Source organism: Cryptotermes secundus, unplaced genomic scaffold, assembly GCF_002891405.2.
Source record: "Cryptotermes secundus unplaced genomic scaffold, Csec_1.0 scaffold2798, whole genome shotgun sequence".
NCBI classification, from domain to species: domain Eukaryota; kingdom Metazoa; phylum Arthropoda; class Insecta; order Blattodea; family Kalotermitidae; genus Cryptotermes; species Cryptotermes secundus.
The window spans coordinates 66628-87816 of NW_019745152.1; the positions used below are offsets into that span (position 1 = coordinate 66628).

The window sequence follows — 21189 nt, forward strand, 5'->3', positions numbered from 1 at the left end:
TTAAAGAACATAATTTCATCTATAGTTTCATTTCTCCATGGACCTTACAATGATCACAACATAATGGATAACCCTCATAATCAACACTGCTTCAACTTCTCACAACTGCGGCAACATAATCAAGCGCAGGTAGATGATGCACATCAAAAAGGTTAAAAATCTATAATACATATTTACATTATTACTAGCATGAAATGTGACATACAATATAGTATACCATATGCATATTCTCTTCCAATCTTGTACTCTCAAAACTTATATTAGATCAACAGAACTGTCACAGGTATATTTTACTTTCAACAATATCCAATATTATTTACACGATTTTTGAAAATAGGAATACCGACAAATATACAACATGACTATCTTCATGTTAGGAGATATAAAGTAACAACAATAAAAAAATGAACCTACAGTCTATACAATTCTTATTGTTAAGACATAAAATTGAACACTGTACACGTCAAACAACAGGTGTTCATAGTGAGGGAACTCACATAGATACGGTTGGCAGTAACAGGAACATGGTTCAAATACTGCCATGATGTTGACAATACATGATAATCGTCATATGACTTGATTATGTCATTCACACAAACTATCACTCATACATTACACACACACTTATGACTACACATACACATGATACGCAATGCGCTGCACATCCTTCGCATAAGGAATCATCAAACTGTGTGTACACAAACACTACATCATCTATTATTGTCTAACCTCTCAACATCATTGCAACATAACAACTGTTAGTTGAAGAAGGGACAGAAAACTGTCAAAAGATTATGATGTAAATATCTAAAAAAGAAAGAAAGGAAAAAGACATTCCTTCATTAATTATGTAACATCCTTGCACTAACTCCCATTGCAATGGGGTGTATTTTCTGCCGGAGGGGATGAACTCATAGCTCTTAAAAACGATGGTTACGGCCCTGCCATACGCAGTGGATGAACAATGCTAGCCCAGAAGCAGCATTTCTCTTGTTCCTTTCTTTAGTTACAATTTAAACTGGAGTACTCTCAATGTGTTTATCTCTGCAGCTCAACACCCAGACCAACCCCTACACTAAGCCCATTGCTTTGCTGGCCAGGTTGACACTGCAGTCCCATGGGATGTTGTGGCTGTGGCTGCTGCTGCTGCTGTGTGTTCTGGTTGGGTGATGTGGAGAACACTCCTCATGGAACAGAGGGAAAAACAGTCATTATGGCTGACACACCTGTAAGACTGCTCTATTTTCATACTGCCTTGTGTTTTAAAACACATCCTACAGTAACAGGAAGTAAACTGCCACTATACCAAAGCACACCACCATAGAATACAGGGAGAGCAGAGGTTAAGCATCATACATGCTTCACTTTATTTCTAGATGGAGATATAATCAGCTGCACACTTTGGCCACTTTCCCCCTGGAGAAAGAGCTCCATATACAACTGGATAAGAGACAGGGTGGACATCATAGCAAAGTATGGGAAAGGGCCCCTGTCTGGCTGGGAATCAAATTCCAGTCATCCTGCCTGAGCCAGTCAAATTACTGACTGAGCCATCACACCACAAATTCAGTTAGAGTTATGTAACTTGTATCATTAGTGCTTCCTGGTTCTCTAGTGTGGTACCAAAGACCCTTACATACATACCATTTATGATCAATCACCTTTACATTATGTCTTTATCTCAAACAGCATTTTATGATAACCTAAAATCTAACAGTTACGACTCAGGCTCCTACAAATTAATTTTCTATCCTTATTTACTACATTACAGTGAATGTTTATTATAAAATCCTGGAAAAGTAACACATGATCAAATTCTGATGGATACAAAATGGTTCATAATGAAATGACAATTTAAGTCAAAATATGTTAAACATACAGAATAAATTATGCAGTACACATAACATGGACAATATTGAAAGTCGCAGGGTGTAAATATGGGCTCAGAAAGACATCACTCATAAACTTCCAACAGATCGTGAGTTGTGTGGGCCACCAAAGAATGGGTGAAAAGTAATACTTTTATTTTTTGGATCTAAAATTGATGGTGGTTTCTGGTGTTAGTGTTTATTCATTTATATCCATGTGTGTTCCCATTCATACATTTCAAGACAACAGAATTTCACAAAAATTAATACAAACATCATTCTCTACTGACCACTTCGCCTTTGTACTTCTTAATTCCTGCTGTCAATAATACCAATACAGTGGCCTCTGGGATTTATGGCACTAGACTGACACCAATGTCACTCAATGCAAGGTTCCAAACATTTTGTTATGTAGATTATATTTAAGCATCCTGTTACATTCCACACTTCTATACTACACTATATAACTACTATAAAAACTTCTATATGTATAATACAAGCTCCATTGTAAATGCAACACTTCATTGTAGTTCTTGTCCCCCTTCTTTCACACTACATATTTTGACCGCAACCGCCCATCATCAGGTGTATTTCACTTCACGTAGCTGTCACACTGCACTCAAATGTTAATATTGACAAGAACTACAATAAAGTGTTGCACTTATGACGGAGTTTATACTATACATATAGAAGTTGTTACAGTAGTTACTTTAAAATGGGGCACGCAGTAGCACAGTTGGTTGAGGCACTATGCTACAGGCTGGAAGGTAGTGGGTTTGAGTCCCAATGAGGTGGATTTTCTTTTTCCCAATTTATCTAATTCTTCCAGCTGCATTATGGCCCTGGGGTTGACTATGCCTCTAACAGAAATGAGTACCAGGAATCTTACTGGGGGTAAAGGGTGGGTGGCGCGTAAGGCTGACAACCTTAATGCCATCTGTGAGCTGACTGTCTACATAAAATGTGAGAGCCTTGACGTTTCACAACCCTATGGGCCTTCACAGCCTGTTATAGGAATAGCTACACCTTTACCTTTACCTTAGTTCTTTTAAAAAGTAAGCACCTTTTGGTTAACCCTTTAACACATACTGATTACATACTATACTATTATCATATTTCATATGAGGGTTGGAATTTTAATAGTGGCAACTATGTGTATTTATTTACAACTGATACAAATAGATGCATGTTTCAAAGTTTTATTGTCCTTCAGTGTAGTCACCAGCATTGTGTACAAACCATTGCCAGGGATGTGGAGGTCACAGGATACCTTTAGCAGTGCCTGTTGTGGTGATGGTTCAAATGGAGCAGTCTACTGCCTCAAGAATCTCTGGAACAGTTCTGAAGTGAATGCCACGAAATGGTTCCTTCATCTTAGGAATCAAGTCAAAGTCAGCCGCATCTTGTGCTGCATGTGGCCGAGCACTGTCCTGCAAAATGATGGGGGGGGGGTTCTGCAGAAAGTGTCGCCGCTTCTTTCTCAAAGCTGGTCGCAGGTTGTGTTCCAAAAATGAACAGTAATACTGCGCACTGACGGTCTGCTGTCGGGGAACAGTATGCATTAGGATAGCACCATCACAGTTGTACACAAGAATCACCGTAACTTTCACCTTGCTGGGGTTCTGACTAACTTTTGATTTTCGTGCTGACCTGTAATGACGCCATTCATTCGATTGGCGTTTCATTTGTGGCTCGTACGATTTGGCCCATGTCTCATCCAGTATAATAATAAGGCACAAGAAAGCCTATCCTTCACGCTCATAGCGCTCCAAGTGGTTACAAGCAGCGTCGTATTGTAGCCATTTCTGCATTTCTGTCAAATTATGCGGAACCCATTATGATGCAATTTTTCTCATGCCCAGGCATTCCTTCAGAATGTGAAGCACAGTTGTATGCGCTAATCCTGTCTCTCGGGCCAGCTCAGGAATCGTATGGTGTTAATCACTCTCCAGTAACATGGAAAGAGCATATACTTCTTCTTCACTGACACTAGGACGACGTGGCTGACACATGGCTGCATTTTGGCATCCCTCGTTGAAGGCTTTTAGCCACCTTGCCACTATTCTGTAAGGCAATGCAGATTTCCCGCAAGCCTCTTGAACATGATATGTATTCATGCTAACCGTCTTACAGTGCACATAATTTCACCTTTCTCTTCACTATTACACTACATGTTTCAGCACTAATGTGCCATCTTCAGGTGTGTCTCTATTCACGTCAAACTACTGCACTGCATGGCATGACGTCTTCATTCTAAAATGATTAAAATGTGTATTCGTCATGTATAACAATAAATTCTAAATGTTAAAACCTTTCAGGATTCGTCATCCATATGTCATATCTCAAATACGCGAACCACGCCAATCCTCCTCTACAGGAGCACTCTTCCTACATTCATGTGTGTACCTGCAACGTGAAATTATTATTAATACCACATTCTGACTTTTATCTGTTACATGTGGTTTTATAATGTTTAATACTCACTGCTCTGTGTTGTGTCTTGCTCCTGTGACTGCGTGCATTGTACTGCTGGATATGTGTGTGTGTGTGTGTGTGCGCGCGCTGTCTTCATTTTGACTGAGTTATGATGTTGTGGGGGTAGATGTAGTGGAGGTAGGTGGTGGGGTGTTATGTTGTTCTGTGTAAACAGTGTGTAAACTAACTACAAATAACAGAAAACAAAACATTGCAAAAAAGCAGAACATTACAGAGAATTCAGAAGGACAAAAAACAAAAACAAAAATGGGCAACATTCACATATATAGGAAAAGAAACAAGAAATATAACAAAAATATTTTGAGACACAAAATTAAAAATAGCATTTAGAACTAAGAACAATTTACAACATATATTAAAATCATGACCACGAATAAATAAATATAACAATAGTGGCATATATAGTATGAAATGCCTAGATTGCCCAATGGAATATATACGACAAACTGGGAGGAAATTTAATACCAGATATAAAGAACACATACATGACATAAGACACAATAACAGCAATACAGGATACTCAGAACACATATTAAACACAGGACATGCATATGGTACACTATACTATGGATATCATAGCAACAAATAAGAAAGGGCAATACTTAAACACATTGGAAAACTATCATATATACAGAACAACATAGAAAAACACGCATATGAACAATATAAATAAAGAAATATATAACCCAATATTTCACGAATTACACGCTATTTACACAGAACAACATAATAACACCCCACCACCTACCCCCACAACATCACAACTCAATCAAAATGAAGACAGCACACACACACATATCCAGCAGTACAATGCATGCAGTCACAGGAGCAAGACACAACACAGAGCAGTGAGTATTAAACATTATAAAACCACATGTAACAGATAAAAGTCAGAATGTGGTATTAATAATAATTTCACGTTGCAGGTACACACATGAATGTAGGAAGAGTGCTCCTGTAGAGGAGGATTGGCATGGTTCGCATATTTGAGATACAACATATGGATGACGAATCCTGAAAGGTTTTAACATTTAGAATTTGTTATACGTGATGAATACACATTTTAGTCATTTTAGAATGAAGACGTCACGGCATGCAGTGCAGTAGTTTGATGTGGATAGAGATACACCTGAAGATGGCACATTAGTGCTGAAACATGTAGTGTAAAATTGAAGAGAAAGGTGAAATTGTGTGCACTGTAAGACGGTTAGCATGAATACACATCATGGACATGAATCAGTGCAACAGGACACTAAAATATAACATTATTAATAGTAGCCTCTTGAAGACCTTGATAACACTTGTGCTGTACGGCCTCTGGCACATTCAATCTTTATCCAACTCCGTTGTTCCTGTTTCGAAAACATCGTGACAACACTACATTAGACCGCCAGCTAACACGAGACTCTGTTCTTCTCGTCACTGAGCATGCGTATGATGTGGGAAGGGAGAGTCCATTTGCTCTGAGGTAGGTAGGTATGTAACTAACGTGTGGTATGAGCGACATTTGGTTCCGTTGCATGGCGTCTCTACAGCAGTGTTGCCACTATTAAAGTTCCAACCCTCATATTAAGAAGACTCAACATTTTGCTCGCACTGTGCATATGCATGTTTCACATGATACAATAAACAATTATTATTTCCCTAAACATCACTAACCTTTTTTTTAAATTAAGGTACAGTGTGTTTCGATTAAGATGGAACTCAACTTTTAAATAATATTTAGATTAATTTCAAGCTCCAAAGAGTAAAGAAAATTATTCTTTTTGTAGACTGCAATATATGTCAGCTACAATCTATATGTATCTTTCTGTATTTTACTCATATGGTGACATGTTATGAACCAGTGCAGCTGGGCATGTGAAATCTAGTATGAAGACAGATCATAAACACACTTATATCTTCTGTAAAAATAGTTATTTTTTAATTAACAACTACATGAATGGCAATGGTGCAAATTTTTGAAATTACATCAGTTGGAAGCAGTACTTGTGGAAAATGTACACAAAATGATAACTACATTGCTTGTTTATTAAAATGTGGTTATTATTAACCACACCACATGGACTGCATCATCTGAATGGTAACAGACATCATTGCATTCTTCCTACAACTTCCTGGTTAGTATAAAGACACTTAACACTAAAGAGTAAACTAATTCCTCCTGAAGTCATAGCACAACTACAGTGAAGTCACCTGATGGTGAAGAACTGAGTTTTTCTCCACCTGTTGACATCCTTGAAAAAGCCAAGAGTGCATCAGGAAAGTTTGGTGGTGTAGCTGGTGTATTACATGGTGTGCATACCTGGCAACATAAAACAAAATGTTGTATGCATACATTTTATCCACATATATCCGCAAACTAGTCTAACACAATTCCAAAAAGGAATATGTTACATGGGGGTAAAGATCTTTAATCATTTGCCACCAAAAATCAAATCTATGTCTAATGACTTGAAAAATTTTAAAATTCAGTTGACAACATTTTTATTGCAAAACTCTTTTTATACTGCATAATTTTATGTATAGTGATGTAAGACTGTAAATTTAACACACGTTTCTTTTTATACAGGTGATGAATTCTTTAGTAACAAATTTGCCTAGAAATAAAGATAATAGCATAAACAATTTTAATATTGCATAATTTTATGTATAGTGATGTAAGACTGTAAATTTAACACACGTTTCTTTTTATACAGGTGATGAATTCTTTAGTAACAAATTTGCCTAGAAATAAAGATAACAGCATAAACAATTTTAATATTGCATAATTTTAGGTATAGTGATCTAAGACTGTTTTTTATATAAATTTAACACATGTTTTTTTTAATCTATTTTAATGATTATAAACTGTACATATATATTTATATTTGTATTGTACTATATTAACTATGTGACTGGTTCTATATCTATGTATTTGGATTTATGGAATATACAATGAATGAATGAACGAATGAATGAATGAATGAATGAATAAATATTAGTTTCCCAGGCTGTAGAAAGCAGTCACACAACAGATGCTCTTTCTGTGCTGTCAAGTACTGTTTCAATGGCCAATATATTGCATAGATGTATTTTAATTTGGAATAAACAAAGACTCCAAATGTGTTCTTTATAATGTTACACCCCCATACATAGTTCTGATGTTCACTTACAGCACACATTATGAAATTTTAACAGCTAATGAACAGCACAGACATTACACTAAGGTATAAATTACTTTACCTTTCAACTCTTTAAATTTACGTCATACAAAATACTGTTTCACACACAAGCACAGATTTAAATGAGATACATAGTCTTTATGATGTGCTCCTTTTTAAGCATGTTCTTTTATGCCTATCAATCAGAACATAACTGCGCCCAATTCACAACACTAATCTTGATGAAATTTAGTTACAACAGATATAAACTAATTCTGTAAAGTCAGTTGGTGTTGGTTTCATTTGGTTAGGGTCATTTTATCTAAGGACCTAAATGAACTGCTGCACAGATTTTCATGAAGCTTCATATGTGAATCTTTTATTATTTCAGCATTATGTATTATTTTATTTCATTTTACAGCCTACGTTAGTTAAGGCCCTAGCTACATTTCTGAGCATCCTTACATCAGTGAGAAAAATGTGCAAACTGAAAGTTGCTGAAATTCACATGTTCTCACTTATAAATTCTTTACAAAAATCTTGCAAGATTTGTAGAAAATAACTTGCAAAATAATGTAATGTGGATGGCCAGAGCATTGCTAGGTAACAGATCGGTAAACACTCCACAACCAAATATACACAAGGTATCAATAGAAGAATCACCGTTTCTGTTCCATGACATGTAAACAACCTTCAGTTGCATGCATTACAACAATAGGAGTCAAGACTGAAAGATGTTTTCTATGTGGTCCCTGTGAAGCTTATATAACGAGCATCTGTTATAGCTTAGACGAGACTGAGAGACTAGTGCAGTGCTTATAAGAGAAGTGAATGCAGTTGTCTTGGGTTCTTGGTAGGAGATAGCGATGGAACGTTCGTCTTAGAACAAGAATAAGAAGTCAGCCTGTGAAGACTTGGTGTGTGATTAGAAGATTTAGTCACAGCGAGACTGCTTCAATTCCATTACCAGGAGATGACTAGTGAAGGCTGAGGTTCCCAGTGTGTGTGTGTGTGTGTGTGTTATGGTGAACTGTTATTCATAGAAATTAACATTAGTGCTGTACCTAAATATAATTAAAAGAGCATGTAACCAGGGTGCTAATAAATCTAATCTTCCAAACTACATATAGGTAGAACCCACAATTATTTCATCACACATACCACCCTACACAAGACAGTAATAGAGGAAAACTGGGTAATATGAAATGGGCAGGCAATAAGGAATAACCTGATATATCCTCTGTTTTTGTGGCACAGAGCAGTGGACAGTGTCGAAACTATCAAAAGATAATACAATATTGTGGCATACAGACCCACTGGTAAGAGGTGACTCAGTAAACGACCATTTCTGGGCAACAACTCAGTAAACATGCTCCTGCGCCAATGAATACACATGCAATAATAGAGTTACTGTTGGAAACAGGGTGTTTCCATGTGGTCCATGCCGAGATGTTATAAGCAAGGGACAAAGTCAGTTGTTAGGAGAGTTGTGAGAACCTGTGTCATAAGAGGGAACAAAAAGGGAAGTCTCAAATCTGGGACAGTAAAACGTGGTCTTGAGTCCCAAGGGACTTGGGCCCGAGAAAGACTATGCTGGCAAGGGTCAGCAATGTATACAAAAGACAGATCCACCCTCTTGTTAGAGAAGCTGCCCCCCCCTCCCAAAAAAATACCATACTGTAACTGTCAAACAGATAAATATCTGGTTGTGAGCCCCATCTCTTACCGAACAACCGACTGTTAGTTGCAATGTAACTTGACAGACAGATAGAAAGATCGATAGAGAGATTACTTTGATGTTATATTTTAGCGTCCTGTTGCACTGATTTAAGTCCATGATTTATTTCAACCGTCTTCCAGTGCATACACTCATCTATCTCCTCCTCTCACTCGCACTACATGTTTCGGCACAAAAGTGCCATCTTCAGGTGCTTATTCAATTTACGCTAAACTAGTTCATTGCATGCCTTGTGTTCATATTAAAATAACTAAAATATATATTTATCATATATATTGATAAATGTTAAATGTTAAAAATATTAAAATTGTTCAGGAATTTTTTTTTCTTCCCTACGTCGTATCTCACTACGCGAGCCACATCACACAAAGCACAATAATACACGATAGTGAAAGAGTGCTCCAACAGAAGAGGATAGATGTGACCTGCGTAGTGAGATACGACATAGGGAAGAAAAAAAATTCCTGAACAATTTTAATATTTTTAACATTTAACATTTATCAATATATATGATAAATACATATTTTAGTTATTTTAATATGAAGACAAGGCATGCAATGAACTAGTTTAGCGTAAATTGAATAAGCACCTGAAGATGGCACTTTTGTGCCGAAACATGTAGTGCGAGTGAGAGGAGGAGATAGATGAGTGTATGCACTGGAAGACGGTTGAAATAAATCATGAGATTACTTTGACTTTGAGTTGTTAGGGAGTTCTGCACAGGAGGCTGTGAACAGAGGACATGGGTACATGAAGCTGAAGAATGTCCACTGTTAGAAGCAGTTGCCAGGGAATGGATGGTAAAGCCACAACAGGCTGGAAAATGCTCAGAGTTTGCTGTGGTAATTTGTGAATTGTGGAGATTAACTATGGCACTGTAACTGCTTGTAGTTCTGAGTCGTGTGTCTAACTGGTCAACAAATGCATTCACCAATCCAAATTCCATCTACAGTCACCCCTACATGTGACAATACTGTACCCACATGCATTCTGTCATCTGATGCTGGAGAAGTCATTTTGTTTGCTTTTGTATTGGTTTTGGTGGCTAATACAGAATATTACGACAGTTTACTATTTCATGCATCTTCGCTGTTAATAAGTTTACAAGAAATGAATATCAAGGCCAACAAGAGAAGAAAAATTACTAAAATGCATTTGGCGATTCTACACTCCAAAATGCAGTATATTTTTTCCAGACTTTCTTACACAGCCATGACTTGTTCTTCTGTGATTAAACAGGATCCACACCACATCACATATGACAATTACAGCAGTATGATCTGGTCACCAGACACCAGGCTCTCAGTTATTAAAACAATATATTGTATGAAGCTGACTATGACATGAAGGTGGGGGAGGTTTTTAATCCTCACACTGCTGCAGTCGACATATGTTGATCTCTGAAAAATATGGCATCCTTGCTGCAATCGACAAAACCCGTTTTGTGACTTTAGAATTTCAAATCTCAGGTTTCTTTGCACCAATCTCATTCAAACTTGGCGGGTGCATAGCGTCATCTATTGGGAACATAATGAAGCATCCTTCATTTTCATGGCTGCATTCTTCTGCCCTCTAGCTTAAGAAATGTAAAAGGTTGCATCTGCACAGCAAGGCATGTGCTCCATGGTCATGTGACAAGGGTATTTCACAGGGCTAGTAAAAATGGCTTTGTATAGTGTGCAGCGCTTTCTATAATAGTTTTAAATAAAGCTGTTGACTTTGGTCAACATGTGACATACGGATAAGACTATGATAGTGAATTATGTACTTTTTTGACCATCTTGGACAACCCTGATTTAAATAGACTTATACCCTGTGAAAAATACTGAATAATTCAACATTTTTGCAACTTCTGATGCCTGTTCCCTGTGTGAGGTAAGATTAGTTACATTTTATCACAGACTTTCATACTTTGCACTTAAATTATTTAGAAAAGATTTATTCAAAAATAATTCAGCAGAGGGTACTGAGAGTTACTTAACATACTAGCAGTGATAGGGTTAAAGACTTGCATTCTACCTACCTCTTACACCCTTGAATCAACATAAATCCTTAACATTCTCACCATTCTGTCAACAATTTAAAAATTCAGTTTGAATATAGAAGTCAGTTAACTGTAGAATCCTTGGTCTCTCTGAATAGACTAACACACTGAAGTTCCAATAAAACAAGCATCCTTGGCATCAGGTCTCTGATTTATTTCTATCTCCCTCCAGTACAAATATAATTCCCCAGTCCTAAACACACAAATGCTCCCTGTTAAAATTAGACCAACCAGCATACAGGAAGCTACAATACTGCACCAAAGTTATTCTCCTTCCAAAATTTCAAGGGCAACCTGCCCCATTTTGTGTTAATTTTGGAAATAACTAGGACATGTTCCAGAGTAAACTGCTATTCCTAACTCAAACATCAGAACCTCTGTATAACTGGACTGGACGATTATCACTCGGCGCATTTCTCCCATCGTTGTCATCGTCATCATAATAACATGTCTGACTTTCAATCTGGAGGCACATGGTTTGAGTCCTGGAAATGACACCAGCTATCTTGATTTGTTCTTCATGGTTCTTATTCTCTCTCGGTGAACTACGAGACAGTACCTTGACATAGGCTATAACAATTTTCTCCCTGATACTACATTTAAAAGTCATCTCATTTCAGTGAGAACTAAATGATCTCCACAGCCGATACTTCATCATTAAATAATTTAATAACCAATCAACCAATCATCATCTTCAGCTGCAAAGTAGTTATATTTGATGCTATCACCACAAAAAAAAAGCTTTCAGTCACATCATTAGTCAACACTTTTCCTCTGATGATCACATGATTCTTAATTGCAAGTAAATCATCCATCCTCTATCATCATCATCATCATCATCATCATCCATCTCCTCTAACTTCATGGTCCTTTTCGTTAGCCCGAGCTTCCATAGTTCATAAAGTCAAAATACAATCAGAGATATAATCTTTGATGATACTACCACCATTATCATAATCATCATCCTAATGACGAGAGTTTACTCTTCTTACAGTTCGCATTCCTAACAGGCCTGCCAGCTGGCAACATCACTGACCTCAAGATATTTTTCAACTCTAAGATCGGAGTGATCCATCATTCTCAGACAGGCTGCAATGCTGCTGGCAAAATATGTTGCATCGGGTCTACATTTCTGGATGCCTCACAAAAAGAAATGAGGCCAAACAAGTCTGTAGGCAAAAAGCAAACTGAGCACTCACTCCAATCCTGAGCAAGTTCAATAAGCTTCACGTCATGATAGCCTGCCTTCCAAAGGTTTATTTTAGAATATCCTACGATTCTCCTCAGTGTTTTAAAGCAACTACTTTCCAGCCTTTACTATTATCTCAGTCCACCATAACCCTGGGCTGTACAAATCAATAAGTAACATTCTCAGTTCCTCACTTACATGTCCCTCTGCTTTCCACTTTATAAACAAGTTATCATAAAAAATAAAAGTGTGCAGAAAGTGCCTTATGGGTTTGCAACCCCACATACATCACTGTAAGGTTGGGATGTGGAGTATAAGACAAGGGCCAATGGATGTCTGGCATCTGGGTGGTGTGAACCTGTCGATTTCGACGGCTACCATTTTATAACCGCCTTCTTCTTGGACGACTACCATTTCTTAGGGCGAGTACATACCAAGGAAACTGGAAACCGCAACGCAACCGCCATTTCCAAGAATTGTTATCAGCCTGCGATGAACACGTTACTGATTAGAGCAGTGCAGATTGAGGAAACTGCGTTGCCGTTCCCTCAGTCAGTAACATGTGTTCAACTCAGGCTGATAACAATTCTCGGAAATTGCGGTTGCGTTGCGGTTGCCAGTTTCCATGGTGTGCCCACGCCCTTAAACATCACCATCACCATCATCATCGTTGTAGTCACAGTCACATTTTTTTTCTTCTTGGATTGGAGCCTAATCTTAGTAGGCAACTTACAGGTTATGACATCTTTGCAACTAAACAATATGACATAAAAACGTATGGGAAGTGCAGGTAAAACTCCACACATTCTTCGTCTCGGCACTACATAGTCGTAACTGCCCACACTTAGGCAGAAGAAAGAGATGGGAAGAAGAAAATGAGGAGGATAAGGCAGACGAAAGCCATTCAAGAGAAGCGCAGTCGATATTTATTCCTACCCCAGGAACGAATTAAAAGACGGGGTTTTCCGTGCATATCGAAGTGGGGATTCATTCTGCAAATTTCGAGCGTGTCTGTGCTTCGCAATTTAACACACAAAGAAGCAATAAGCAACACCTGCCCCAGGAACTGCATGCAATTTCCCGCCGAACTCCAACAACGAGGGAAGGCGCTGGGGATGCAGAAACTGTACAAACCGCGCCACATTCCAATTCAACCGACCACATAATTCGTAGCTTAAGATACGGTTTTCCATACTGCCAACTCACTACTACTGTTACTCTACTACTGCTAGTACTTCTACCCAAAAAAAAAACTCCGAGACTTGAGTCCGCAAGCGAACTATACCGATCGAGCGACCGCCGCTTGTCGGCGAAGTTAGTGCCAACTTTAGCGGATTGAGAGTGCCGCGTGATCAGCGCAACGAATCCCCAAGACCGTTCATTTAGGTTTTCTAGACCGAAACCACTACTTTTCCATTTAAGTAGCTCCTCTATTATCCTCACGAGGCTGAGTGGACCCCGTTCCAGACCCACCACTTCTCAGAAAATCTGGTAGCGCCGATAATCGAACATGGGACCTCTTGATCTGTAGCCAGGAGCCCCGACCACTAGACCACAGAGGCTGTCAAGTATTTCCACCACCAATTCTATTACTACTATTACTGCTACTCGATTGAACTCGGGTAATGCTTGCTACCATTCAGTCCAGAACCTTTTGTCTTCTCGTCTGTTGTCCAAAAACATAAAAATTAGAATATACAAAACTATAATTTTGCCTGTGGTTCTGTATGGTTGTGAAACTTGGTCTCTGACATTAAGGGAGGAACACAGACTGAGGGTGTTTGGGAACAGGGTGTTGAGGAGAATATTTGGACCGAAGAGAGACGAAGTCACAGGAGGTTGGAGAAAACTGCGTAATGAGGAGCTTCATAACTTGTACTCTTCTCCAAGTATAATTAGAATGCTCAAGTCAAGGAGGATGAGGTGGGCAGGTCATGTAGCACGAATGGGGGAGACAAGGAATGCGTATAGGATATCGGTGGGAAAGCCAGAAGGAAAGAGACCACAGGGAAGACCAAGGCGTAGGTGGGTGGACAATATTAGAATGGATCTTAGAGAGATATGATGGGATGGACTGGATAGATCTGGCTCAGGATAGGGACCAGTGTAGGGCTCTTGTGAACACGGTGATGAACCTTCGGGTTCCATAAAATGCTGGGAAATTCTTGAGTTGCTGCAGAATTGGTGGCTCCTCAAAAAGGGCTCAGCTCCATGAGTAAAACTTCTGGACCCACGGCCAAGAGACGTGTATCTCTAGGGTTGATTATCTGCGTGTCTTGTGCTGCCCCTGTGCTCGAACACAGCATCGTGAAAACGTAGGGTGGACTGGGAAGTAAAGCCCTAGGCATCAGACGGCCGTTTTACCAACGAAGGGCTACTGGCACGAGAAAAAGTCCTACCTCTGCCGCGAATCAAATTCCGGTCGTTCAGAGCGCAGCCAGTCGCTGTATCAAAGACATACCGGCTCATGAATGACTGACACTGCAGGTCAGAAAGTCGACCTGAATGAATCTGGAAACTCTCCTGCACCTCAAACCGGAGTTTACCTCTGTCTTTCCTTATCACAGACACAGCTGACTGCAGACTGTTCATTTATATCAATTACTTTATTCAACCCAACACTGAATATAACTTACCTACCTACTTACTCATGGAGCTGAGCCCTCCTTGAAGAGCCGCCAATTCTGCAGCTACTCCAGAATTTCACAGCATTTTATGGAACCCGAAGATTTATTACCGTGTTCACAAGAGCCCTCCACTGGTCCCTATCCTGGGCCAGATCAATCCAATCCATACCATCCCATCTCTCTAACAACCATTTTAATATTGTTCACCCACCTACAGCTTGGTCTTCCCAGTGGTCTCTTTCCTTCTGGCTCCCCCAGCAATATCCTGTATGTATTCCTCTTCTCCCCCATTCATGCTACATGCCCAGCCCACCTCATTCTCCTTGACTTGAATACTCTAATTATACTTGGAGAAGAGTACAAGTTATGAAGTTCCTCATTATGCAGTTTTCTCCAACCTCCTGTCACTTCAGCTCTCTTCGGTCCAAATATTCTCCTCAACACCCTCAGTCTACGTTCATACCTTAATGTCAGAGACCCACACTCACACTGAATATAACGCAGAAGAAAATTTGTGGGACGATTACAAATGGTGAGCTTGTGAGGATGTTTACATCTACATGCTGGAACTTACGAAAATCATGACAACCCTCATTCGGGATATTAGATTCCTGGGTAAATTAGAACTGAGGGTGTGTCTGTAGGGCCACGCCTGGCCTCTTGATATCACTGAATGGCTCACAGCTGCGCATCCGACGTATTGATTGTTTCCGCCAATGTCTTACTATGTGTTTTACTACCACACTACTATTAGCGGCGCAGCGCCGGTTCTCAGCCGTCCACATGAGGTGAATTCCCCGCCGCATAAACACTGCAACGTATGTTTGTATTCTCTCTATTCTCACACTGCGTAGCAGTGAAGTGGTCCACGGAAAGAGAGATTCGATTTCTCTGCAATGTTATTAAATGTCTTCCGTTTCTAAGCAAAGTTGTTAAATGCCCTTCATTTTTATACAGTTCACTTAAAATGGTACGCAGAGAACACTAAATATATGTTGCTGTCTCGCCGGCATGCAGGGCAAAGTCATGACATAAAGATAGCTAACATATATTTTGAAAATGTGGGGCTCAGTTCAGATATGTGGGAATGACAGCAACAAATTAGAATTTGATCCAGGAGGAAATTAGGAGGAGACTGAATTCGGGTAATGCTTGCTACCATTCAGTCCAGAACCTTTTTTTTTTGTCTTCTCATCTGCTGTCCAAAAACATAAGGGCATGTAGCACGAACAGAGGCGAAGAGGAATGCATAAATGATATTGGTGGAAAAGATGTAAAGAAAGATACCACTAAGAAGACAAAGGTGTAGGTGGGTGAACAATATTAAAATGGCTGTTAGATAGAATGGGATGGTATGGATTGGATTGATCTGGCTCAGGATAGGGACCAGTGGAGAGCTCTTGTGAACACGGTAACGAACCTTCGCGTTCCATAAAATGTTGGGAAATTCTTGAGTAGCTGCAAAACTGGCAGCTTCTCAAGAAGGGCTCAGCTCCAAGAATGAATGATGAATGACCCTTAAAATGGCTTGTCTGTCACTTCTCTCTGCATATTGACACCCTTCAAAATGACGGACTTCTGTAATAACATGAAGATGGCTCCTGCAACGGATACCATGACTATAGATCTATGAACCAAATTTGTCATTGCTTACGGTACATAAACTGTGGTCCTCGGTCCGGATGCGGTCCTCATCACAAAACTAAAGCATGTTACGAAGGATTTTTATGCTACAGTTTAGATGAATTTCGATTAAATAAAAAATGCGACGAAAACGGTGGATTCGGAAGGCGACATCGAGTATATGACATGGAAAAGTACAGGTCATAATGGGCAGCGCACAGATGGAATATATGCAGTGTAAACTTGAAAACAGGGATGTCTGAAAACATGAGAGAAGGTGGTTAACCCATTGGGTCTCGATTTCCCCACAGAAGACAAAGCAGAAGAGAATAGACATAAGAGAAATGACATTGCAGAGGAGAAAGAGAAGTAAAATAAAGAGTATGAGAATGGAAGGCACAAACTAACCGTAAGAACAAAGAAAAGAAAAAGGAATGAGGGAAAAAACAGAGTCAAGGAAAAGAAGAACCATAACATTCAAGTAGTTACTACAGGATTCTGACGATGGTGTATAACAGGACGATGGATAAAGTCCGAAAATGCAATATCTCTACGTAACATTCAAACCAGACATTCGCCCGNTTGCGAAGAGCACATTTGAACACGCCAAACTTTACAGTTATGAAGAAAGCAGTCTTCCGGGATTTGGCACCGTGTATATGTGGTGTTAACCGAAGTTTCGGAGGAACGTATCGCCTCCATCTTCAGGGTAGGAGGCGGCGATACGTTCCTCCGAAACTTCGGTTAACACCACATATACACGGTGCCAAATCCCGGAAGACTGCTTTCTTCATAACTGTAAAGTTTGGCGTGTTCAAATGTGCTCTTCGCAATTTTACACCTCATTGATCACTGTGAACAAACCTACTGTCCACAAAACGGCCAACGTATTCAGTCTACGTACAACGTGCAACTAACTCGATACATTGACCTCAATGTTTCTACAGTTTGTGCGGAACCGGATGGTATCCAATTCTTGTCGCCCCAGCCTTTCTTCCCTATAACACGACGAACATTTTAGGAATTGAAATATGAATAATGGGTTTTCTTGCGTGTAAGCACAAAGCCACGGAGGCGTAGGGGCGCATGGCACCCATACATTCCAGTCCTGCATTGTGTGCTGCCATTCTTCAAGTTACGATTCCTCGGTATCCATTAGCAGAGCGGTTCCACAAGTGGTATTATCAGGAATCAAACTCAAGAGAAAACTTCGACACACAGCACGCATACTTTTAGGGCTATTTTTGGACGTTGTCAGCAGCTAGAATGACCCCCTCTGTGGTCTAGTGGTCAGAGTTCCTGACTATAGATCCAGAGGTCCCGGGTTCAATTTCAGGCGCTACCACATTTTCTGAGAAGTAGTGGGTCTGGAACGGGGTCCACTCAGCCTCGTGAGGATAACTGAGGAGCTACTTGAATAGAAAAGTAGCGGCTCCGATCTAGAAAACCGAAATTAACGGCCTTGGGAATTCGTTGCGCTGACCACGAGACACCCTCTATCCGCTAACGTTGGCACTAACTTCGCCGACAAGCGGCGGTCACTCGGTCGGTATAGTTCACTTGTGGACCAAAGCCATGGAGTTTTTGTTTTTTGTTTTGTTTGTTGTCAGCAGCTACAATGCACGGTCGCGGTGGCCAGTGGCAAAACATTTGAGTCGCATGTGACAATTTTCAGAAATTCACGAGCCGCAAACATACACACATTGGATAGTACGGGTATCTAAGTACATGCCTTCCAAGTGTTGATTTTTTCAGCTCCACACGAACCTCGCGAGCCACAGGTTTGTCCACTTCTACACTGCATCAACTGGCAAGATGACAGAGAAGACGGGAAGGAAAAAGCAGTGGCCCAGTCCAGATACTAACGTGTCATTTGCCTAACAGGGATGGAGGAAAGCCATGGAAACATGTCTTCCACCGAGATTCGAACCTAAAACCTCCTGGATATAAGTCCAGAGCGTTTCCGCTACACAATATCATTCGAATGAACACATATATCTGACACGACTTCCTTCAACTAACTCTCTTCATGGATTTCCATCCACACTTGCAGATTTCACTCAAACCGATGACATTAAATTGGGGAAACGGTTTGAAATGTCCAAGAAAATGGAACGATGATAATTATCATCGTTCCATTTTCTTGGACATTATAATCAGAGCAGTAGGGCCAACGGGGTGAGCTGGGGGGGGGGTCTAGTATTAGTGGTGTTAAACCTTCGGGTCCTATTACCACACAGTTAGTTATTTGGTTAGCTAATTATAATGGCTAAGAATTACAGTCACTGCTTTACAGAAGCCAGAGACAAATCCAAAAACAAGGCTGCCCCTCGATGAGCAGGTGTATTCACGCAACGGCTTTACACAACTAGGACTGAATCAGCACTGGGGAGCACTTCGCAAAACAGACAGAAATACGTCTGTAGCGGACACTTACTTACTAACTCATGGAGCTGAGCCCTTCTTCAGGAGAAGTCAATCTCTTTAAGATCCATTTTAATATTTTCCGCCCACCTACGCCTTGATCTTCCCAGTGGTCTCTTTCCTTCTGGTTTTCCCACCAATATCCTGTATGCATTCCTCATTTCCCCTCTTCGTGCTACATGCCTTGCTCGCCTCATCCTCCTTGACTTGATCATTCTAATTACACTTGGAGATGGGTACAAGTTATGAAGCTCCTCATTATGCAGTTTTCTCCAACCCCCTGTCTGCCGCGGACACACATTCCAAAATTAGTGATAACGTACAAAACATCTGGAAGATGGTCTGCTAGTGAAAACACTACCGGACACCCGAGACAGGAACTGTTTAAATCCCCCCCCCCTTTCTTCTTCTTGATTATGAAGTAGCTTTTAGTCACCGGTATTGGTCATACCTGGCAGATAAGGCGAATCCTACGCAGCAACCATCAGAGAACAATAACTGCAACACGCTAGCTTTATTATTTTGCACACATTATTCACTGGGGGGGGGGGATTCTGATGTCATAAGGGCCTCATCCCACACAGCAGTTAGTGACCTCATCTGTCAACCCACAACTCAATATTCACACGCTTCTATACAATGCATTCGGCTGCAGTCCATTTTTAGTCGTGCTTCCTGAACTACAAACAAGAGAAAAGTACAGCCAAAATAAACAGGAACTGTGTGACGTCTAGCGGAAGGAAAGTGAGAATTAAAATCATGACCAAAGAACTTGAAACGCCCATACCTCCTACGTTAATGACTTATATTTTACGATGCTGTTTCAATTACATGAGTTTTCCGGCGTTTATACAGTTGCCGGTTTATGTTATCCACTGGAGCTATGCCACTTCGACTATCTGTCACAGAAAACATTCAAGGATCACATTAAACGGAGCCAGTGTCACGTCCATCTCAATAGTTTGCACGGGGCTGCTTGCGGAATCTGAAGGATCAGAACCACTAATATAAAATTCCGACAATGAACACGATTCTGGACCAATTCCATCCATCTCCCCACATCTTAAACAACCTCCGTCAGACCGATCTTAATGTCACGTTCCTGTTTCAGTCTCGGTCTCGAACAGTCACTTTCCAAGAGATGTAACTACTAGTATTCTGCATGAATCGGATTTCTTCCTGGTTACACGTTCGGGCCATCGTAACCTCACCTGACTACAGAGACAGCATTAGGCGAACCGTGTAAATCCGGTCCCTACTTATCACACATGACAGCGATGTATGTACAGAACTTCAGACGTTATTTTATCTCCGGCATTCATATCCTGCAGGCTCCTCTTGGTTTCTGTCCATAAGTGGGTGATCAGCGGAACGGGCGTTGAAAACTACAGGTCTGATTTGGATCGTCATGAATTTTCGGCAAAGAGAAAAAGGAAAGGAAATAAAGAAGGGGTAGGCCAAAAAGAAGCAAGCATAACTTTAATGATGAGATGACTAATCACCACCCGCTCAAGGCAGACGGAACTTTCCTGACACAAAAGAATGCAGTGGCGGCGGTGGTAGTACTACTAGGAGCAGTTGTAGTGGTAGTAGTACTAGAGATCGTGCTGGTGGTAGAACAGTAGGTGTAGTAGCCTTATCAGAGTGCGCTGGACACGGCTAGGGAATCGCCCATTCAGGAAAACAAAAGAAGAAAGCGGGACAGGAAAACTGAACACAAGCCATTAAAACATGAGATGATAAGTTACTGTGAAAGAGAACATTTAACGATCCAATGTGATAGAAGACAGCAAAGTGTAGGAAAACTGTACGAACGACCAGAAACAGTAATGAAGGAAAACAAAAATATACGATTGTGATAAATCGGTCTGGAAGTAGGCAGACCGGGGGTGGCAGTCAACACGCGACGACCTGACGTAGGTCAATATCAAGCTAGCGCACGGTCGCTGCGCGTGGAGCAGCGCATCAATGGATACTCGTTACACGTAACCACAGGCAGGCAGCGACTTTCGGCGTCCACTTCGTATATAAATATAA

General features: G+C 40.3%; 1 protein-coding gene across 2 annotated transcripts in view; it reads right to left on the reverse strand.

The window, feature by feature from the left end:
- LOC111875095 (UBA-like domain-containing protein 2-B) overlaps positions 1 to 21189 on the reverse strand; it is a 33150-nt gene continuing 11961 nt past the window's right edge. Inside the window, exons 3-4 of one of the 2 annotated variants that reach the window (XM_023871158.2) lie at positions 6561 to 6669; positions 1 to 1181 (exon numbers count right to left, since the gene is read on the reverse strand). In XM_023871158.2, coding sequence (XP_023726926.1) covers positions 1039 to 1181; positions 6561 to 6669 — 252 coding nt within the window. In that variant the 3' untranslated portion in view covers positions 1 to 1038. Of the gene's footprint in view, positions 1185 to 6560; positions 6670 to 21189 lie in introns of both variants that reach the window. The other variant, XM_023871157.2, reaches the window with a different exon arrangement.